General features: G+C 40.5%; 1 protein-coding gene across 1 annotated transcript in view; it reads right to left on the minus strand.

Moving 5' to 3' along the window:
- Nucleotides 1-3,321: 3,321 nt before the first annotated feature.
- Nucleotides 3,322-19,798, minus strand: part of CLMP (CXADR like cell adhesion molecule) — a 54,783-nt gene continuing 38,306 nt past the window's right edge. The window contains exons 2-7 of the mRNA XM_028708450.2: nt 16,229-16,386; nt 13,760-13,961; nt 13,482-13,646; nt 12,934-13,056; nt 11,118-11,259; nt 3,322-6,152 (exon numbers count right to left, since the gene is read on the minus strand). Coding sequence (XP_028564283.2) covers nt 5,858-6,152; nt 11,118-11,259; nt 12,934-13,056; nt 13,482-13,646; nt 13,760-13,961; nt 16,229-16,386 — 1,085 coding nt within the window. The 3' untranslated portion in view covers nt 3,322-5,857. The remainder of the gene's footprint in view (nt 6,153-11,117; nt 11,260-12,933; nt 13,057-13,481; nt 13,647-13,759; nt 13,962-16,228; nt 16,387-19,798) is intronic.

Here is a 19,798-nt window from a genome sequence, read left to right on the forward strand (position 1 = left end):
TTTCCTCCAAGATGGAGCACGTGGTTCTTCCCCTCATTTAATCTCCGCAGCAACCCTGTGAGGTAGGTTAGGCCTAGAGGCAGTAACTGGCTTCTTTCCAAGGCCACATGCTGTGAGCTCCCAGGTCCTAGTCGTGACCCTTTTTATCAACTATGCCACACTGATTGTGAAATGAGAGAGTTTCTGAAGGGCATTCTGAAGCCAGTACCCTTAACCTTTCTTCCTTTGCCGACCTGCTGTGCGAGGGAATTGCCTTACAGAATTCTGCATATGCTCAAGGGCACATTGCACACACACACCAGGCATAACCTGAAAGCTGCATAAGCGCCATGGAGAAAGGCCAGGGCTGGCCCAATACATTTTGGTACCTGAGGCGAACCACAAAATGGTATCTGCCTACCCCTGTCCTGCAAGGGAAGAAAGGGTGAGTGAAGAACCACTATCAGGAAGGGCGGGTGTGTGTGTGAATAAAATCTTCACTGGGTACAACGCATAGAGAAACCAACCAACCTGTCTGGTGGTTGAAGTGGGAATCAAAGGCAGTTGGGGGGGGGGAGAAAGGGGTCTGCTCTGAATCCCACCTGGCAGGTGCAGAGTCCAGAGGGGGATTTATTGAGATCATTGCAGACTTTGTGGCTGTTAGATTTCATTACAGCGGTACCTCAGGTTACATAAGCTTCAGGTTACAGACTCCGCTAACCCAGAAATAGTAAGGTAAAGGGACCCCTGACCATTAGGGAGCCGGCGTACAGCTTCCGGGTCATGTGGACAGCATGACTAAGCCGCTTCTGGCGAACCAGAGCAGCGCACAGAAATGCCATTTACCTTCCCACCGGAGCGGTACCTATTTACCTACTTGCACTTTGACGTGCTTTCAAACTGCTAGGTTGGCAGGAGCAGGGACTGAGCAACGGGAGCTCACCCCGTTGCAGGGATTCGAACTGCCCACCTTGTGATCAGGCTCAGTTGTTTAACCCACAGCGCCACCTGTGTCCCCCCCCCCCCCCGAAATAGTACCTCGGGTTAAAAACTTTGCTTCAGGGTGAGAACAGAAATTGTGCTCTGGAGGCCCCATTAGCTAAAGTGGTACCTCAGGTTAAGAACAGTTTCAGGTTAAGAATGGACCTCCAGAACAAATTAAGTACTTAACCTGAGGTACCACTGTACTGTATTTTGTATGCTTTACATACCTATTGATGGCTAAACAACAACAACCCTCCAAAGGGTTTACCAAACAAGCCCAAGCTGTTCCTCCCACCCCCAGGTCTCTCCCCGACCCCTCCTTACCACACAGTCTGTTTGAGTGTAAAGAAAAAGCTGAAAGTTTGCTTCCTGTTGTGTTCCATTTTTGTTGGCGTAATAAGGGTCTTGTTTCTGATTCCCCCCCCCCTTCCCGCCCCCCTCTTAAAGGGAGTTCATATAGTTTAAAACTGCTCGGGTACTAAAATCAGGTAACAGATTAGCTGAGCCCCTGTCAACCTTGTTTGCAGTTAGCTCCACATCTCTCCTCAACAATATGTGATGCTGAGATGGACGATGGTTGGTTTCATACTGCCACAGAGTTACGTATTTCTGGCTTTGGAAGGTCTTCTAATTTAGATGTCTGATGACCAGCAGACAGTTGCACAAAAGAAAGCAAATGAATGCACGTTTTTGCTGGTTTAGTTCTGACAAGGAATGATTGGTTCTGGGATTAAAGGTGTAGGCCTAATGTGCAAGGGGAAGGACTGAAGCTCAGTGGTAGAGCACAAGCTTTGCATGCAAACAGTCCTGGGTTCAATCCTGGCATTTTCAGAAAGCATTAGGAAATACTCTCTGAAACAGTTGCTGCCACAGTGTAAATAATGAGTTAGATGGATTTATAGTCTAACATGGTTTAAGGCAGCAGCGTCCTATGTCCCCTGTGTAGATAGTCCCATTTCACAGTGGAACTTGTTTTTTTAGTAATATGTATAAGCTTGCTGGCAGATAGAATCATACTTACTGGGGAGTAAAGCCCATTAAATTTAGTAGGATGTTGTTGAGTAAATGTATTTTTCATTGCATTGACCTGATTTGCATGCCCCTTTAAATGGTTGTTAAAATAAACCTATGGATTAAATTTGAGTGTGCATTGTTCTAGTGCTTTTCCTTCCCCATTCCTGCTACGCTGCCAGAAAACAAAAAGTGGTCTGATTTAATTCAGACCCAGGCCCATAATTTCCTCCTCTCCAAACGAACCACAAATAGTAATCTAGTTTCATTCATATTTAAACTATAATTTATTTTAACTGTGGTTTACAGTGGCATGTGAATTGGGCCATTGTAAACCATGGTTAATTCTGGCTGCAATTAATTCCTCACATGAAAAAAAAATCCCCCCTTTTTTTTGCTATCCTCTGCCTATTGATATGGAAATTCCACTGCCTTTCACTTTTGGGTGAAAGATGAAACTTTTGTGCAATTTATTTCCCTATCAATCTCAATATTTTGGGGCACTTATTCCTACACAAATTTATCTTTCCCCCAATTGTTACCTAATTAAGAATCTCTTTGGTTGGGGGCAAAATTAGGATGTCCTTGTATTAGCCTGTTAAAAGTTTTCTTTTTCAAGTAGGCTCTTGGAAGTTGAAGAAATTTCTCCCATCTCTAATCCTGATACTGATGAATCTGAGATTGTCAGAGGGAAGCTTGTGTCCCTATCATCTTATGTCAAAATGTGCTTGCTACGGTTGTTGGTTCTGAAGGGTGACTAAACTGCTGTAGATCGGATCTATTTATATCTTCAAATAAGGTCTTTTGGTATATGTTGCTGGAATGATTCCCCCCAGTGGAATTGTGTGTTCATTGGTTATATAATCCATAGGGCATTCTAGTTATACGTGCATTCAAAAGCTTGAAATTTCCATTTTCTTGTAGGATTTCTTGGAATTTATGTTTATTTTGAAATAAGTCCTATTGATTCTCTAATACAATTTAGCCTAATTAGCACCATATAAGTAACTGCAAGTGTGAATAGATTACTCTGTTTACATAGAAATGTGACAGGCTTTGCATCTCATGACCTTTAGGTCCTACTGCATATTGTAAAGTGGGATCAACAAAACAAATAGGTCACAAGAAAGCCATCAGACTCTTCATATAGTATAGACTCCCAGGTCCTAGATCTCCTGCTAGCCAGGATATGGAAGCCTACTACTATCCCCTTCTCTAATCTCTTTCCTCTAAACACTTAGTAGGTAAGAGGAAGTTCCTCTCATTTTCCCTCTCCTTGATGCAGTTTGAAATAATTAATTGGACCATAAAGTTAGTTACATAACAAAATTGTGACACTTTTCCAGGTTTGGTTGAACTACAGCATTTATACTGCAGCCTCTTTTATTTAAAAACAACAACAAAACAACCTTACTAAATTGTTGATTCAAAGGAATCTATAATAAATGTTTGTTTCATTTTGTGTTGCTCATTCTGAGCACAAGTACACCAATAATAGCAGGTAGACGTAATCTCAGTTTACCAATTAAGAATTAAAACAAAACTAGAGAAGATTTATGCACCCACACTAAGTAGCAATTGGTATACAGAATAACAGTAAATACTTTAAATAGAATATTTTACAAAATAAAGTTTGGTTTCTCGTAACATGAGCGTGATTTCCCTTATGAAATAGTGTTTAGTACCATGTCTACTTCAAAAGCCATTGCACTTAACATTCTCTTTAAATGTGAAATATTTGATGATCTGAAAGAATATATTCCACCTTTATTTAGATCTTATCTCCCTTAATACCTGTGTAATTCACTTGGGTTAATTTTAACCTATAATGCCACTGACGATGTGCTAAACTAGTAGAATCCATAGTTTGTACTTCACCTTTAAAGAAATGGCAGGTGTTGGTTTGGAAATTTAATAGCATGTGAAGGCTCAAAGTACACACGTACCATATATTTACAACTTAGCCAATTAGAATACAATGGTGTAGATTTTCCTTTGTAAATTAGAGTAATTTGTATGGGATAATTTAAATTGGGGTGGGGATTCAAGCTTGCAATGGAAAATAATTTGGTGCCCTAGAGAGTGATCTGATTTAGCATGTTAATGTTACTTGTATTTAGTAAACAAAACTAAAAACTTTGAAATTGCCAAACTTGCCTAGTATTTTATTTGCAGTTAGCATCCACTCATTGTTACTACTGAGCTTTCTGAATGGGAAACAAAGTGTTGAAAAAAATTCTGCCACATATCACTGTTTCAGTGTCCTCTTTTTTGTGATACAAATCATTAATCCATTTCTGTACTTGGGTCAGATCCTGAGTAAAGTGATCTAAAAAGCTTCCTAGTTAAAAGTTTGAAAAATGAAGTTTACAATAAATCATAAACTGTTGACCACCTTGCAATCTTCTCTGTGGTGATTCAAATCAGTGCAGTGATAAAACTGTTCAGTGGTCCATAAACCTTATATCTTAATTTATTCATGTTAAGGATGTGCATAATATGAATTCAGTATGACCTGCAAACAGAAGTCATTGGCACTGTATTAGGTTTATTTTGAAGAAGGGGAAAGTAGGTTCCTTAGTTGGGGATAATAAACTTAAAGTACTACTCTGTGAACATTAGGAGCACGTTCTTCAACACAGTAGAATTCTGAATAAACATATGGGGTACTGTTAGGGTTGCACCCAGCTAGCTGTACTTGCAGTAGACCCATTGAAGTGAATTGACCTAAATAATTCATGTCCATTATTTTCAGTGGGTCTGCTCTGAGTAGGACTAACTGTCTAGAACCATTAGTATTCCTAGATACGTGATTTTAATCATACTGGAGCATGCTTCAAATATTTCCAAACATTTTGTTACAGAGACTCTCCAAGTAAAGGCCTTTCTCTCATAGGAAGAAAATTCACCCCTGATTTCCTTTGAGAAACCTTTATTGAAACCCCTTGTGTTGTATCTAACGTTAATGAATTGCCAATACAGTACATGATCCATTGGTACTTTCTAAGCAACCATTTGGGAATCATTCTTGTACTATGTCAGGCTAGTGGTTTCACTCTGAATGTGATAAAATGTCAGAATTCAGGCTTTAAAACAGTCAGCTGCAGTATGAACATTTAATCAGCCTAGTTATAAATTTATATCTTCAGTAACAAATAGTAATAATGGAAGTCTTTTTGTACTTTGGAAAATTTGAGGAATTCTTAAAATCAGCTATGGAATTCTACAGTTCTGGTCACATTGTGTAAACAAACTTTCATTGGCTTTTTCCTTTAAATTTTGGGTGTCTGAGTGTTTCTTTCACAAGTATATTTACAACAAGATTTCCCAAACCATTAATTAGAAGTTTTACTCATCACACTTTCCATTTTATTCTGGCCTTTTTAAAAGCAACAACATAGTAACTTTGGCAATATCCATCCTAAAAATGGATGGTGTTATTTCCAGTACAGAAAAGAGAAGTACACTGTCCATCGTCCCCCCGACACACTTCAGTATTGCTTCTTGTATACATTTCATGAAAACTACCAAATAAATTTCCACTTCAGAGATCTATTGGGATTTTTTGTGTCTCTTTTTTATTTTTTTAAAAAATGGTTCAAGACTCCAGCATTTGACACCTGCCACTTCAGTGTTCCCTTTTCTTCCTTTAAGAGTTAATCACAAAAAGCATTAAAAATAATAATAAAAAAACCAGCATGAGTTCACTTTTCAAGGCTACCTGTAGCAGAGAATACTGAGTGATGAGTTTTATTATGTAGTGGTTGAGTGTGTGTGGTGGGGGAGCTCCCTTGGAAGGTAAACAATCTAATATAGTGCTGGTGGTTTGTTTGTGTGTGTGTGTGTTATGGGCATAGCTGGAGCCTGAATAGATGTGGAATAATCAAACTGACTGGAAAACCCGACTCTGAGCAGGCATCATGGTTGGTGTGGCTTCTGTTTTCATAAAGTTGGTGTGGTTTATTTTCTTTGGCTCAGTTTCCCTGCCATCTATCTCAACCTGGTTGTGTTGCGTTGGAGTAATATGAGGAGTGGCTTCTGTTGATAATGTCTGCTGGCTTCGGGAGGCACTGTTTGCTGTTGATCTTGTTGAGGAGGATCCAGAATGTGAACTTCTGGAGCCAGAAGAGGAAGAGCCAGGCTTGACTAATCGGGCTTTTGGTGCCTCTGCGTCTTCTCTGTAATCAAGAGATGGTATGATTAAATGTAGAAAATAATGAAGACCAGACATATTCATTCCATTAATTTTAAGATGCTTTAGAAGTTCAACAAGGTTTTGAATTAAGTGCTGATCTTTTCACCTGTATTACACATGTATATCATTCACAATGCATGAAAAGAATAAAAATGCTTACTTCCATGTTATCCAAATCATCCTAATACCATTCTAAATAATTCAGGGTTTAAATGCAAAATATAAATCCTAGAGGATTAAAAAAACGACCAGTTATCTACTGTTAGGAAAGTTTGCAGGAGTTAGTTAGCAGGAATATTGTGTATTGCATTGTGGGTGGGGGCAGTCTCTGAAACCAAAGGCTCATATGGAGTGATATGCTGCAAGTAACACAAGTGATATGGATCTAAACTCTAAACTATGGCTTTTACAAAACCTATTCTATTAATTTGTATAAATACAGTATAAGGATTACCACAGCAAGACTGGCTTGAATCCCTTCCCTTACACTATTGATTGTGTTGGTGTGAGGAGACACAATCTGCCTTCATACAGCCAGGTATGACATACATGTCACTTCTGGCCCCATGCACTGTGAAGATAATTAAAAACATAAGAAGAAACTGCTGGATCAGGCAAATGAGCCATCTAGTCCTGTATCCTGTTCTCACAATGGCCAACCAGATGTTCTTTTAGGAGTCCTTTGTAATTTTTCTACTGTGATCCCTTATATAAAACTCATTTGTGTTTCACACAGCTGTAATGTGTCATTACTGCATTGGGTCAATCCTGTATTGTGCAACAACTGCCATGCCGTGCCCAAAAAACAAATCCAAAAGAACTACCACACTGAGTCAGATCAGTAATTAATTGAGTCCATAGTCATTTCCCAATACGACCAACACTGGAAGTTTGAAATGAGGTTGAGCAGCAACACAACTGAACAATCTAGTCTCCTGAGTATTTGCTTCTAGCAGCCAAAAGTTTAGGGGTTCCTTAATGATGTTTTTGTATTCCCTATCTTAATCATAGAATTGTAGAGTTGGAAGGCACCCTGAGTACCATCTAGTCCAACCCCCTGCAGTGCAGGAATATGAAGCTGTCCTGACATTCGATTGAAAAAACACACAATTGCACTTCTAGGTTGCTGTTGCTAAAATAACACATTCTGTCATAGTCTGCTAAAACAGTTGCTTCTCAAGTTATCTGATGTAGTGGATTGGCAGCCCCGCACAGTGTGCCAAGAATTGACACCATATTTGGTCTCTAAAACATCCTACCCAACTTGGACCATGGTGGAAGCTGATGACTCGTGGACTGGCGCATGTCCACGGACCAGCACTTTGAGTAAAGAAAAAGGGCCCCCTGACCATTAGGTCCAGTCGTGACCGACTGGGGTTGCGGTGCTCATCTCGCTTTATTGGCCGAGGGAGCCGGCGTACAGCTTCCGGGTCATGTGGCCAGCACGACTAAGCCGCTTCTGGTGAACCAGAGCAGCGCACGGAAACGCCGTTTACCTTCCCGCTGGAGCAGTACCTATTTATCTACTTGCACTTTGACGTGCTTTCGGACTGCTAGGTTGGCAGGAGCAGGGACCAAGCAACGGGAGCTCACCCCATCATGGGGATTCGAACCGCCAACCTTCTGATCGGCAAGTCCTAGGTTCTGTGGTTTAACCCACAGCGCCACCCATGTCCCTTACCACTTTGAGTAGCATTGCATTAAAATGTGATTGGGTAGAATTATTTTGTCTCTGGTTTGAAGCATCTTCTGAAGTGCTTTAAAACATGGTTTAAGGTTTCAGGGTAATAAAACCTTTGAGAATTTTTCACCCTTGACCAAGGTTGCAGTTCTAGGGCAAAGTGCTGAGGCAGACTGTGTTAATAAGTCATTCCTTTGTGTGTGATCTAACCCATATTAATATAGTGGAGTCAGCTGATGAACCTGAACTACTTGTTGCAGCTTGAAAGTGGGTCACAGAGTGCTTTCAGGACTTAGGACACTCTGTACATAAGTTGGATAAATCTAGTGTGTGTTACATTCCTGATATACAATTCAGTTAACTAGAATTTGTTTTTTACATTTGTATCTCATCTCCCAAGTACGGTAACTAGGTAGGCTGTGCAAGTGTGAGTTGCCTGGGGTCATCCAAGTGAACTTCATAGGTGAATGGGTATTTGAGCCTGGGTTTCCCCACAGCCAAACCCAGTGCTGTAGAACTGTACTATACTATTTCCTGTATCTTGAGAGACATTCCTCTCTCTCAATCATTAATGTTATTTTTGGTATATATTCCTGTCCTATATAAAATACTCAAGGTAGTTTGTGCACTTCTATTGTATCCCATGGCTTCCAATTTCTTCCTGCATCATTCTTGTTGCCCTGTGTATAGAAAAGGACAGTGAAGTGAAATGAAAGTTTCCATAGATGCTAAGGTTGAAAGCAAGGGACAGGGAAAAGTCCAGGTAAGTGTCACATAGGCAAATACCGGTAATCTGTACTAATGGTTTCTCTTACAAAATTCCAACCCTAATATACAATCGAAGAGATGCAGAGGTTTTTTTAAAAAATAATAATCTGTGAAAGAGCACAGATATCAGCTTAATGGCTGGATTATAAAGAAATTAAATGGGATATTGTGAGTCATGAGGGCTGGGCAGTCTTAAAGGATGACTGTTTCATTTTCTCTCCTAAGGGTGTAGGCTGAATCATGTAGTTCAGACTTGTTTTAAACATCCCACAAATAAAGTTAAGGAAAGTTCTGGTAAGGGTAATGTGCTAGAATAGAGAGAGCTACATACTGGTACACTAAGTTGTCATTTGTCAGTTCTTGAAAGTATGTGCTCTTTCAAGAATTCATATGAATTAGTACTTCACTATAGTGACAGAAATCATTGTTACACCTATTAAATAATAATATACAGCTTCAAACTAAAGTATCTAAAAAGATCACTTAAAACAATAAATATACAAAATACTATTACAAATTCAATTGACAAGCATAAGTATATAGCTGGGTGAATCTTGTATGGAATAAACGTGGTATTCAGCTCTGGGAAATGGCAGATAAAAGCTCTATATATAAAAAGAAGAAGAAGAAGAGTTTGGATTTGATATCCTGCTCTATCACTACCCTAAGGTGTCTCAAATCAGTTAACAATCTCCTTTCCCTTTCTCCCTGACAACAAACATTCTGGGAGGTGAGTGAGGCTGAGAGACTTCAGAGAAGTGTGACTAGCCCAAGGTCACCCAGCATCTGTATGTGGAGTCTGTATTTAAATGAAAAGGAAAAAAAAAAAACGATGAAAAGGAACTGTCTGTCACAAGGGAAATGCTTTGGCAAAGAATTTAGCTATTTCTGAAGAGGGAATAGATGTCAATAGACAATGATTTTAATCGTCAGCTGATTATGCCAAACTCCACCTCCATCTGCCACTATTTTGTAGCTGACTGCCCTGCACTACTGTTTTGTGACTAGTGAGTCTCAGTAATTTCCAGCCATCGCAAGTAGCCTTAGGAATAGAAAGTTTGAGAACCTCTAGTCTACACCATGTTCATTAGCACTGACAAGTTAAAGTAACACACAAATGAGTATTTAATACCTCTTCAAAGGAACACAAGGTGCACAGTATTTTTGTTAAGGATCTCAGCATTCATGGGTTAATGAGTGAATATTTTTGAAATAGCATGTAACTAACTTGTTCACAATTATCTCAAACTAAACTGCATTGTTGTCCATAAGCTTTCCCTACTGCAGGAGTGAGAAACCTGTGGCCTTCCAGGTGTTTAATTAGACTCCAGTTACCATCAGTTCCAGCTGGCACGGCCAATGAATATGGATGATGGGAGTTGTCATCCAGCAACATCTGAAGAGACACAAGTCTCCCACAATAGAATAACACATATTTAGCCTTGAAACTTCAGTCTTGACTCATTTATTCACTCCACTTGCCCCAGGCTTGCACATTGTAATGCAGCTAGATTCATAGTGCATTTCCCTTTTAAATAGGTAGGAACAAACTTTAATAGACAGTAATATAATTTATCTGTGCAATGACATAAATAAAAAACTGGGCAGGTGAGTGATATGATAGCCAGTCTTTTTCCCCGCCCACATGTGCCTGATAACAAAAGACAGTGGCTGGTATACAGGCAGCAACCATTTTAAGTGTGTCCGATATGTGCGTGACTGCACACCTGATTCAATGAACCTAGAAGTGACCCAAAAAGTCACAAAATGGGGTGGGATGGGGTGTGTGCAGGCCTTTTCAGTGGTGTTTCAACTATATGCAATTTCACTTAAATGTGTGGCGCCTTTGGAACTTAACCCTCATGTAAATTGGGAGTTGCCTGTATGTATATAAAGCTGCCATTTTCTGCCTATGTTTAAGCTTCAGCAGAGTTGTCAAAGACTATTTTTCAATCTCATTTTGATGTTGTTTACATTTTTTCACTACATCCACATAATACCTGCCCCCTGATGATAACATTTCATGTTGAAGCAGACTTTAGTCCAGGAAGGCTTATCCTGTAATACTTTTGTAAATGTTTTAAGGACCATAAAACTATTCGCTTTTGTCAGATCATTAATCCAGCTGGTGTAGTACTCTCTCTTGCTGCCTGTAGCAGCTCTCCAAGGTATTGGCAGAGATCTTTCCCAGCTCTGTTACTTGGGGGCCTTTTAAATTGGGGTGCCAGTGATTCAGTCTGGGATCCCGTGTAAATCATGTGCTTAGAATCATAGACTTGTACAGTTGGAAGGGGTTCTGAGGGTCATCTAGTCCATCCCCTGCAGCGGAGGAATCTCAACACATAGTTCCCCATCCGATTAGAAACCTCTTATCACTGAGTGATAATCTCCCCCTCCCCCCTTCTGCCAGTTCTGAGACCTTCTGTGACACAGGAAGGTAATGTTGTGTTAATTTGGTCTTTGGAGAGTTGTAAATAGAAATACTTTAGAGGTAATTACTTGATTTCATTTGGGGTCTCTTCTTCTTCATATTTCTTCTTCTCTTTTTTCTTGATTGTCAGCCACACCGCCAAGAGAACCAGGGCAGGGCCCCCCATTGCTCCACACACTGCTCCAGCAACTATGCCAAAATTTTGTGCATCTGTTGATTCATAAATGCATACAGTGTTATGTTTGCCAAAGAACAAAACATTTTGCCACAGTATGTTGTGTCTGTTTCAGTGAGTTTCCATGCAACTTAATCCTCTTGTATAGGAGTTCCTAAAGAAGTTCTAATACTGTGTCCAAAAGAAAAAATAACAGCATACTCAAATTGCTATAGTGATCTGCATAAACACTGTAGTCCAGGTTAAGCCCTTTTTACCTCTTCTCTGTTGAATGTCCCTTTATTTATATTTACATTTATTTTAGGAAAAAAATAAAGCCTTGATAAATCTCTGTCTACTTCTGCTTTAAAAAGGTGAAATTTAAGTCAGATCACTTTCACAAAGTGCTGTGAATGTTTTTAATTATTTTTATGTATTTGTATTACTGTTATTTTTTGTTGTAAATCACTTTGGGGGTTTTTGTTGTGAGAAGACCTCTTTATCTTGAGCAAGGTGGCTGCATCATGCATCACCAGACCATGTCATGGGACAAGAAAAGTCTGTTGAGAGAGGTCATCTTCTTCATAGGTGATTGCTGCTGACAGCATGGTGGTGTATTTGGGGCTGTGGGAGTGCACCATTGGAACTAATCCAGTTCTTCTGCTGGTATGCCTAAGTAGCCCTGACCTTGCCTCTGCCGAGTTCCACCCAAGTTCTTTCTAGGTAGGCTGCTGTGGTGACGCCTGTCTTGGGAGCACAGCTCCTTCACACCACACAAAGCAGTTACTGCTTATTGTTGTAAGGACTTCCTTATTCCTCCTGTCCATTTATTTAAAAGCAAATCTATTCCTCATGGTTGCACACACCTAGATTTGTGTGTATGTTGGCAAAGACTTGTTGCCAACCATGTGAGCCTTACCCTTATTCCCGTGTCATGGGGGAAAACAGTTTTCCAAAAACCCTAATCTCTGGTTAAAACTAACTTGGAAAACTTCATGACCCACAGTATTGCTATCATTAAGTGCCTAAGCAGGAAAGCAAAACCTATTCATTGCAGTGAATCCTTCCCATGTAGTTTTTACTCAGCATCTGGTGGTAAGTATATTTTATTGCTCTACAGGAAAATAAAAAATTATTTCTCCCTCTTCAGTCAAATTTGAGGCTCAGTATACAATTAGGCGAGTGGATAATTCAAAAGTGTGGCCTTTGCTTCAGAGACATAGCTCATTAATGAAACCTAGAGATGCTGCTTCTACCAAAAATATATTAGTTTGTAGGGATCCCTAAATAATAGAATCATAGACAAGAGTCATCTAGCCCAACCCCCTGCAATGCTGGAATCTCTTGCCCAATCTGAGATGCAAACCCACAACCCTGAGATTAAGAGCCTCATGCTTGACCAAAGGTGAGCAGAGAACACCTGAGATTGATAAAGGAGAAAGAGGGGTGCAGCGTCTAGACTCAATGGCTGACTGCAGGGTCTTGGTTACTGTGCCTTGGGAACAAAGCTTCGTTGTGTAAACTGATAGCTATTGTGTGGAGAGAATGGGAGATGGAGAGTGATGAGGCCAAGATCTGAACAGTGGCCTTCTAGTTCTACTTTTCTACAATATTCATGAACTGCCTTTTTTTGGTACAATTGACATTTCTTGTGAATTTAATGTTTAATTTAATATTGGACTACTTTTCCATCCAACCTTAGAAACACTTGGGATTCCCTGTATACTTACACTGCACAGTCACTTTTACAACACAACTTTCCTGCCCTACTTCATTAGAGGCAGTACACTGGTATAACCCTGTTGCCATCCATGTGAGGTTCTTCAGCAGAAATTGTGCAGGATTCGAAAAATCTGGGGGGAAATCAAGATTTCATGAATTAGGACAAGGATACATTGTTTAGACTATGAAATTTGTTATGACAAATGTGTTGATGGCCGCCAACTTTGAGGCTTTACATTTTATTCTTTGCATTTTTTGTAATATTGTATATAGATTTTTCTTTTTTTGTATTGATCATGCAGATCTTACACTGTTTTATGTAAACCACTTTGGATTTTGCATATTAATATATAAATATAATACCTAAATAAATAATGTAGAACCTTCTAGATCTCTTGCAGGGAGTAAAGCTACTCTATATGTCAAGACTTTCAGCTTTTTATACTTGTGGGGAGCAGAAGACCCAGAAACATTCCCTGCTTTTGATAGCTGCCATAATGAGCAGCCACAAGAGAACCTTTGCTTAAAGGTGGTTTTGGGACAACAGTGGACTTACTGATATGTGCCATGGGTGGCAGGGACCCAGCTTTTCCATCCTCTTCTATACGCTCCCATTTGTACATTATGGGTGCAGTGCCAGAGACAGTATTGCACTGTAAACTGATTTCTTTCCCTTCTATCATCTCTCCTTCTTTCCAGCATTTGGGTTTGGAAGGTTTTTCTGGGAATAGGAAAAAAATATCAGATTTCTACTCTTAATTGTAAGCCAGAATAACATGATACTCAATAGATAAACTAAGTGCTTATCTTGGAACAACTTCATAAGAGCCTTACCTAGAACCTTCAGGGTTATGTGGGTCCATTCATACTGCCCGGCATTTTTAACTTTGCATGTGTATTGGCCAGCGTCGCTTGGCTGCAGGAAAGAAATCTCCAAAGAGGCATCTCCAGTCCGGTTGTTGGAGGCAAATGAAACACGACCCTTTTGTTCATCATTAAAGTAAGTGTAGGTGTTGCTTCCTGCATAATTTATCACCTGAGAGGCAGAGAGAGTCCACTCATTAGTTACTTTGTTCTTCATTTCACCATTGCTAATTTAATAAAAACAAAATCTCTAGGATTTATTCTTATTCCAAGGGCTTTTTCCACTTCAACATTGTTCATCTGCTAATCCACTAGCATGACTACCTCTCTGGGGAGTTTTATTTCTGTCTTTCATAATTTGTCATTGTAGTTAAGGGTTAACCTTCAACATTCTCTGAATGAAAATTGGACAAGAGTAACTTGTTCTAGATGTGTTGTCCTCAATGCTGTGATTCCTTCATTGGAGGGTGCTTCACTAAATGACCTTTGGACAATGCCTTTTTTCCTTCTGCAGCTATACTTCATAAGATTTACATTTTGTATAAAATCATGCTTATGATTCATTTCCTTTAATTTGTGTCTGGGGAAGAATATGTGTTTTTTATACACAGTAACATTGTTACTTGAGAGAAAAGTCTTCTGATTCAATCATTAGCCTAGGCTTTTAGAGGTAAAAAATCGCCTTCTTGTATGACAACAGATGTGTTTAATCTTTTCACTTGAGATATTTATTTATACTCCATCTTTTTCCCTGACGGGATTCAAGGTGGCTTACAGATAAAAATAAGAACTGCTATAAATTTCTTTTAAAAAATCATTGTAAAAAAACAATTATAGAATTAAAACTATATACAGTATATATATAAAATATATTAAAACCACACAAATAATTACAAGAAAAACAGCATGGCACCAGCCCTTTCATTTAAACCAGTCAGTTCCCCAAAGCTTGTTGGAACAAGAAAGTCTTCACCTGTTGGCAGAGGGACAACAAGGAGGGCGTTCCAGAGTCTGGGAGCAGCCACCAAGAAGGCTCACTCCCATGTCCCCACCAAGTGCCTGTGAGGGTGGCCTCTCCCGAAGATCACAAAACCCAGGCAGGTTCATGTGAGGGAGTACAGTCTTTCAGAAAGCTTGAACCTAAGCTGTGTAGGGCTTTATAGGTTATAAATGGACTGGTAGCCAGTGGAGCTGTTTTAACAAGGGAGTTGTATGCTTCCCATCGGGTGGCGCTGTGGGTAAAAGCCTCCGCCTAGGGCTTGCCGATCGAAAGGTCGGCGGTTCGAATCCCCGCGGTGGGGTGCGCTCCCGCTGCTCGGTCCCAGCGCCTGCCAACCTAGCAGTTCGAAAGCACCCCCGGGTGCAAGTAGATAAATAGGGACCGCTTACTAGCGGGAAGGTAAACAGTGTTTCCGTGTGCGGCTCTGGCTTGCCAGAGCAGCTATGTCACGCTGGCCACGTGACCCGGAAGTGTCTGCGGACAGCGCTGGCCCCCGGCCTCTTGAGTGAGATGGGCGCACAACCCTAGAGTCTGTCAAGACTGGCCCATACGGGCAGGGGTACCTTTACCTTTTACTGTATGCTTCCCATAACTAGCCTGAGTCAACAATCTGGCTGCAGCTCTTTGAACCAGTTTAAGTTTCTGAGCAGCTTTCGAAGGCAGCCCCACGTAGAGTGTTACACTACGTAATCCAAACATAACTAAGGCGTGTATATCCCTTTATGGAATAGTTTGGTGTTTCTTACAGTGTTGTTGGCATCCATCTGTCTCACAGTGTGACTAATGTTTAACAGAAAACACTTACAGCCAAAAAATCTTTTCATGTCTAAGGCTGCAGTTGTATATACCCTTACCTTGGAGTAAACCCAATCAAACTTAATGGGGCATACTACTTAGTTAGACATGTTCAAGATTGCACTCCAATTCTTCTAAATTTTCTAAGTTACCCTTTTCACCAGAAATCTGTCGTCCAATGCGGGAGCTCTTTTAAAATATAGAGCGGCTGTTTGCCAAGCAGGCTCTTGTATGCTTTTAAAATGTGTAGTGCTTAGTAATCAATGTTAACTAGTTTTGCTATCTCGGTATGACCAAAGGTGTGGCTGGTATTTCCCAGTTTGCATTGTAACAAAAGCCTCTTCATAGGACTCTGAAGTCTCATATATTTATATATTAGCATACATGCAGGGATGAACAAAGGCTAACCGACACCCAGGGTGGGGCAAACAACCGGTTGCGCACACATTGTGTCACTACGTACGACGCATGTGTGGCTTCGCTATGTAGGGCGCATGTGCGCCGTCACTATTTACAACACATGTGTGTTACACCAGCTGAAAAAAGCCCTGGGTGAGGGCAAGGTTGTTTTATTCCTTTAATCCCAGAATCTATGTGGGGATAGTGTGAACTAAGGAACTTTGAACTTCAGGGGATAGACATACCACTTTCGGTTCAGCATCGGAATTCTTTAGCAGCCATTCTATGTCTAGGCTTGTTTGCCCCAGGCGGTACAGTCGATGGTGACAGGGCAGAGTAATGTTTGCTTCGGCCACTTTCTTAAATTCTATCTGAGCCCGTGACAGCCAAGTGGAACAGGATGCTAAAAGAGAAAGATCAAGTCAGATGTTTCCAGTAATCCTAGACCAATAAATTGCTACCTTGGCATTTCATGTCATGTTCCAGTGAGAGTTGTGTTCTGTGGGGTAAGCTGCTTTGAATTGATAAAGAAGACCAGATATGAACATTTAAAGCAATATGATTCCTATTAACAAATGTAACCAAAATGGAGAGGGAGAGAGTGACTTGCCAAGATGATGAGGCTACACTGAGGTGGAATCTGAACACATCCATCACTCTGTCAAGAGGATCATAGTGACTTTTACGTATCATCTTTGTGTTATCATGGGATGCTGGGGGTCTTGTTCTGTGTTGCAGATCAGTTGCTTGGTAGGCATTTCACAAGTGCAGCCTCACTAAAACAGAGTTTGGTTATCTCTTGCTTTACAAAATAGAAGTTAATTTGTATCTGCAGTACAGTGGTACCTCGGGTTAAGTACTTAATTTGTTCCGGAGATCCGTTCTTAACCTGAAACTGTTCTTAACCTAAAGCACCACTTTAGCTAATGGGGCCTCCTGCTGCCGCCGCACTGCCGGAGCCTGATTTCTGTTCTTATCCTGAAGCAAAGTTCTTAACCTGAAGCACTATTTCTGGGTTAGCGGAGTGTGTAACCTGAAGCGTATGTTACCCGAGGTACCACTGTATTTCAGATGAGCTGGCTAGTAGATTATTGACTGGTTTACTGCTAATCTAGATACGGTTTACATACTTCTTCTTTTTTGAAAAATTATGCTGATGCTGGCAAACACCAGTGGTAAAAACCAGTGTTGCCATGTGCACCAAACAGATGGTAAACGTAGAATTCTTTTAACTGTTGGAGTTGATAAAAGGAACATAGTAAGCTGCCTTATACAGAGTCAGACCTTGGTTCTGCACTGTCTACACCAGGCATGTCCAAAGTTCAGGGGCCAGGGGCCAAATCTGGCCCTCTGGTCAATTTAATCTGGCTCCCGTGGCAGTTTATTTACTGGAGCAAAACCCCCAGTAAAAGGTCAACAACTTCAGTCCTAAAAAAGGTCAACAACTATGGTCGGCCCTCACTTCATCAAATCTGGCTCTCTGAAAAAAGTTTGGACACCCCTGGTCTACACCAGCTAGCAGTGGTTTCAGGCAGGGGTGTTTCCCAGGCCTATCTGGAGAAGTCATGGATTGAAACAGGGACTTTTTGCATGCAAAGCACAGAGCCTAGGACTTGCTGATCAGAAGGTCAGTGGTTCGAATCCCCGCGATGTAGTGCAAGTAGATAAATAGGTACCTCTTCAGCGTTTCCATGTGCTGCTCTGGTTCGCCAGAAGTGGCTTAGTCATTCTGGCCACATGACCCGGAAGCTGTACGCCGGCTCCCTCGGCCAATAAAGAGAGATGAGCACCGCAACCTCAGAGTCGGTCACGACTGGACCTAATGGTCAGGGGTCCCTTTACCTTTACCTATGCGTAAAGAACCTGTAGCTGAATATAGGCAGGGCTAATCTGGAAATGATTGTCCTGGTTCTGTTGGCAGCATTTCCACCCATATTGTGTTGTTGTGCATTGAGGGGCTGTGAAATGACATGGACATCAATTCCCTCTCCTCAAACTCCATCCATTGGCCTATGCTACTTTGTGGTGGGATTAGGGACAAAAGTTTATGACTTGTGATTGATAAAGCTTTTGCTTACAGTTTGTTAATAAGAAACATATTATTTTTAACTTAAAACCCTCCTAACAAAAGAAAACCAAGTACTGTACTCAATCAATGGCAAAATTGTATACAGCTGACAATGCTATATTGATGATTCCAGAGTTGGCCGCTAGAGGGACTCTGATACGCATGTGAAATTTAGGCTGAGAAAGTAATGTAGACAAAACGAATAGTTATGGAGTGTCTTTTTTTATCATGTGTGCTGTTTTTGAGAACATTTTTCTTTTTTAATTTAAAAAAGGGAGACACCCCAGTGACAGCTTGTTTTAATTGTTATTTTTTCAGTTGACCATCTTTAGAGCAGCCAGAAAAGAGAAGCAACAGAAAACTAATAATAAAATGTCATCCCAGTTCAATTTATATCATTTTACTGTGAAATGTTGGTGTGTTCATGATGAGTTAATTCATTTGTGCTTGCATTTCAAAAAGCTGTTTGGCTTTATCTAGTTTTTGGCTCTAATTCCCTTATGGGGTATCCAGAGCCTGTAGAGTCCCTCAGGAGATTTCTATCTGTCGGAGAAAAAGCAGAGGCCAAGCAGAGCATATTGAAAGGAAAGCGGCTAGTAAGCCTGATCTTTATTAAAGGAAATAAACTGTTGCAACAGGGTCCCCACTCACCACACACAGGAGGGAGGAGAACCCCGAACAATGGTGCACAAGCCCCTATAAAGACTTTTGAAATTGCCTACCCTGTAGCCCAAGACCACCCACAAAACATCATACATGCATCACAGAAGGAGGCAGACTCCAGCAGAAATTTGAGAGTGTTGCTTCTCTCCTGTCTGCCATGATACCCGATAATGCCTTACTTGATTGCATTTTCTGGGTTGCCTGGCCATTCCTTTGAGATGGTAAATGCTTTAGTTCCGGAATCTCTTACGCATATTCATTGTTTGCTCAGCTTAACAGATACTTGCCAGACTGTATTTGAAAAGGGAGGTGTAAGCCCCTACAGTCCAAAGACAATTGGAAAGCTTTTCCCATTTCCTTCCTCCTTGCAGAGAAATATTTGAGGACAATTTGGGCTTCAGGGTTGTTCTCCTGCACTATTTTAGACACGAGGTTTATATACTTATGTATGTGTTTGCCTTGGACATTTATGAACATTTATTCTGTATTTGAGACCTAAGAATTCTTATAACACTAGTTTGAGGAAACAGGAACAATGAGAGTGACACACACACACACACATTCTTGCATTCACCTTTTCAGGATAAATCCTAGCCTCCCAGGTATGCAGAATTCACTGTTGGCAAAGTAGCAACAAAGACCTTAGTTGTGTATAGACAATTTATTTTAATAAAAAATGGGGGTGGGGGATGACCCTTAGATACCTTAAGCCAATGATAGGGTGATAAGATTACATTCAAAATGTTCAGGCCTTGCATGTTACCTTTTTTTCTTGTGACTGAAGTGTGTCAGAATGCACATTAGGATTACTTATTTGAAAATTAATTACTATGACTTAACACAGGAGTCGCTTAAGTGAGAATCTAATATTCTGGGATGAGAAAGAAGACTGTTGTTTTGAACGATCACAATCTTAGCAGCTTTTTCTATTCCCACCCCGAACATACTTGTACATTTTGCAAACTATGCTGGGTATATAGAAAATTGAAATGCAATCCCTTGAAAGCGCACATAACTACACAGAATTTGTTCGTTGGCAGGCATCCTTTGTTTGTTTTTTCAAAAATACTGCGAGAAGTTTCAC

Source organism: Podarcis muralis, chromosome 15, assembly GCF_964188315.1.
Source record: "Podarcis muralis chromosome 15, rPodMur119.hap1.1, whole genome shotgun sequence".
NCBI classification, from domain to species: Eukaryota; Metazoa; Chordata; class Lepidosauria; order Squamata; family Lacertidae; genus Podarcis; species Podarcis muralis.